This window comes from Cyprinodon variegatus, unplaced genomic scaffold (assembly GCF_000732505.1).
Source record: "Cyprinodon variegatus isolate N-32 unplaced genomic scaffold, C_variegatus-1.0 Scaffold1100, whole genome shotgun sequence".
In the NCBI taxonomy this organism is placed as follows: domain Eukaryota; kingdom Metazoa; phylum Chordata; class Actinopteri; order Cyprinodontiformes; family Cyprinodontidae; genus Cyprinodon; species Cyprinodon variegatus.
In genome coordinates, this window is record NW_015151553.1 from 203,235 (window position 1) to 206,109 (window position 2,875).

General features: G+C 41.8%; 1 protein-coding gene across 1 annotated transcript in view; it reads right to left on the bottom strand.

Moving 5' to 3' along the window:
• The window catches only part of LOC107101472 (anoctamin-9-like), a 41,479-nt gene that overhangs the window by 3,383 nt on the left and 35,221 nt on the right, over positions 1-2,875 (bottom strand). The window contains exons 20-23 of the mRNA XM_015400410.1: positions 1,487-1,631; positions 1,304-1,417; positions 1,114-1,207; positions 917-1,029 (exon numbers count right to left, since the gene is read on the bottom strand). Coding sequence (XP_015255896.1) covers positions 917-1,029; positions 1,114-1,207; positions 1,304-1,417; positions 1,487-1,631 — 466 coding nt within the window. The remainder of the gene's footprint in view (positions 1-916; positions 1,030-1,113; positions 1,208-1,303; positions 1,418-1,486; positions 1,632-2,875) is intronic.

Sequence of the window (2,875 nt, forward strand, 5' to 3'; positions counted from 1 at the left end):
GCTAGCAAAAACAGGGCATTAGACCCCAGAGCATTGCTCTAGGGAAGAGATTCCAAAAATGGGGTGTGCAAGATGAAAAATGTAATTGCGGTCTGATAGTTACACAGTGAGATTTTTTTTCCTCACACAATACCACAAGGAGCAATGGGCTCATGCATGCTCTCAGACACGCATTTTTTTTAAAGTAGAGAGGGCGAGTCTTTCGCGAAAATCCTCCACAACACCTTTAAGCCCCACTGAAAATGAGAAAATGATTATTGTTTGATGCTGTAGCACACGTACTTGGTTACATTGCACCCGGTTTAACTAGGGGGTACCAATATGGCGGCCGGTGGCTTCACTCCAGCCCGTACTACCAATGAGCTACAGCAATCCAGTGAATAAATAGAGATCAGTAGTATGTCTCCCTCTTTTAATGCATCAGGGTGTGGAGACATTTAAATATGGTAGAAATTAAGATGCTTATTAGCATTTTTTTCTTTATGTAAAAAGTCCTGGGCTGTGGCTGATAAGTGTGAGCAGATATCACACTGTGCTTTGACATCCTTTGATGTACATTTAAAGTTTCATATGAACTAAAATTGAATATCTGAAGAATTCTTTAATTCCCCCAATCTGACTACCTTAGGTGCCATTTCCCACTGCCTTGAGAGTGCGACTAACTCATACGGCTGGCTCAGACCACACATTTTCACCCTAAGTTTGTGGTAACATATCACAAAATTGGCGATTAATTTGGTATGCAAGTTTTATAAATGGAGCATCTGATTCCTCAACAGCCTCAATCAGCTGCCATCCATTCAGGAAAGCTAAAGTTCAAGCTGATCTGGATGCCTGAGCTCCACCATCACATGTGTACAAACCAGCTAGATACTTGAATTCCTCTGCTTGTGGCAGAGACAGGCAGCAAACTTACTTTAATTCATCCTTCAGTCGCTCCAGTTTATCCTTCATACGCTTGTTCTTAACTGAGGTGGCACTGTGTGGGACGAACCAAGCTGCTACAAACTTACAGAGCACCACCACATGCTGTCAGGAGAAAACACATGAGGTAAAACATCCAATTTACTTGTAGTTTTTCATAGATTTAAATGCAACGCTACAAGAACACACCTCAAAGAGAATGACAAAGGCAAAACGCATGGCCAGGACCAGCCAGAACTTAGGGGTCAGAGAGTAGTCCTCTGCATCTCTGTAGTCTCTGTAGCTGTAGAGGACACAGTTTGTCCTGTTATATCCAATCTGAAGGAATGTACGTCTGTGTGTGTTTTTGTCCACAAAGCAGACTAGTCAGTTCCCTCACCTGCATTGAGTGACGTTAAAGAGATTCCTCTCCCTTGGAAGTACAAATTCGTCTTGCCTGCCCTGCCTCATGTAGGCGATGGACAGGGTGTCATTAATGTAGCCTTGCATGCAGCTGCAAAGAAACAAAGATGAGAAACCAGCTCTAGCATGTCGGAGTGTTCAAGCTGGTGACGCCACTGACTGTGAGGAGGTACTGCCGTTGGCACACGGGCCGTAATGATAGCGGTAAACCAGACGAGGAATAAAGTCCGACGAGATTCCAATGACCAAGCCGTTAGCGATCACGGCCATAACGCCGACAGCTTCTAAAATCTTCGTCCACACACCTGCAATCAGAAAGATAAACCTCACGCACAGAAAAACACTTATATGCACTTTCGTAGAAATACATTTTCATGGAAAACAGTAAAAATTCAACCATCTTGATAAAAAACACTTTTTCCTCATGCTGGTGAAGATTCTCAGTCATCCAGATCATAATCATTCCAAAAAAGTTAAAAGAAAATCCACTGGACTCTTTCCAAGTTTGCAGATGTCAGAATAGCATTGAGTTGGAGGCTTTATAGAGTGGACCAAAAAAAAAAAACCTAAGCCTTTTTTTGGCTTAGAAAACATGCAATGAAATGGGGTGCTCTGTTCCCCTGCAATGCGAACAGAGCACCTTGTCTGTTCAGCCAGGCCAACAATTCTCTTTAACACTAGGACTCCCAGAATTCTGATCCTACTAGAACTCCCACTGGCAGTCAATTTCACAGTTGACGTTTTTCCCAAAGAAATACGCAAGTAGTGATGTCATTGACTGTAATTGTTCTAGTGTGCGATACAAACGCAATGTGGATATGTAAACCTTAAAGCGTAGGGAAGTCATATTTAAATGTCAAATCATTCCGGCTTAAACATGTATATATATGTACTCTTTATCAGAAGATAATGTCCAAAAATTTTGAAGATTTCTGTTTATAAAAAAAAATCATATCTTAAAATCTGTGGTGTTTTTTGTTGTTATCTTATGCGGGCCAGTTAGTTATATGTCAGCCTGAACACCAAAATTCTTTTTTGGTCATAGCATCTTGATTCATATGTCGCAGCTAATATACGCAACGTTTGAAATAAGAAATAAGAATCATTTACTTTCCCATTGAGTCCCAGTGTTCACGGGGATGGATGTCTGTGTTTTCAGCAGGCGTAGAGCTAACAGAACTGGCAGCGTTGCGAGGCAAGGGCTCAAACATGTACGGCTGGAAGCCTTCTACACCAAACCATGCTTCTGCCGTCCTGGCGTCCTCTTCCACTACATCTTTGTCCCTACTTTCCACCTCTAAATAAAAAATGTATGACGGAGGAGACTCATCCACGACCTCCGACACTAAACTCTCCTCCTCTTGCATGTTTACGCTGTCCATAGCGTTCCTTGACAGCGTCGTTTCCAGTGTTGGGCACGTTACTTTGAAAAAGTAATTAGTTATAGTTACTAGTTACTTCTCCCAAAAAGTAACTGAGTTACTATCTGAGTTACTCCACAATAAAAGTAACTAGTTACTAGTAAAAGTAACTATTGCGTTACTTTTGC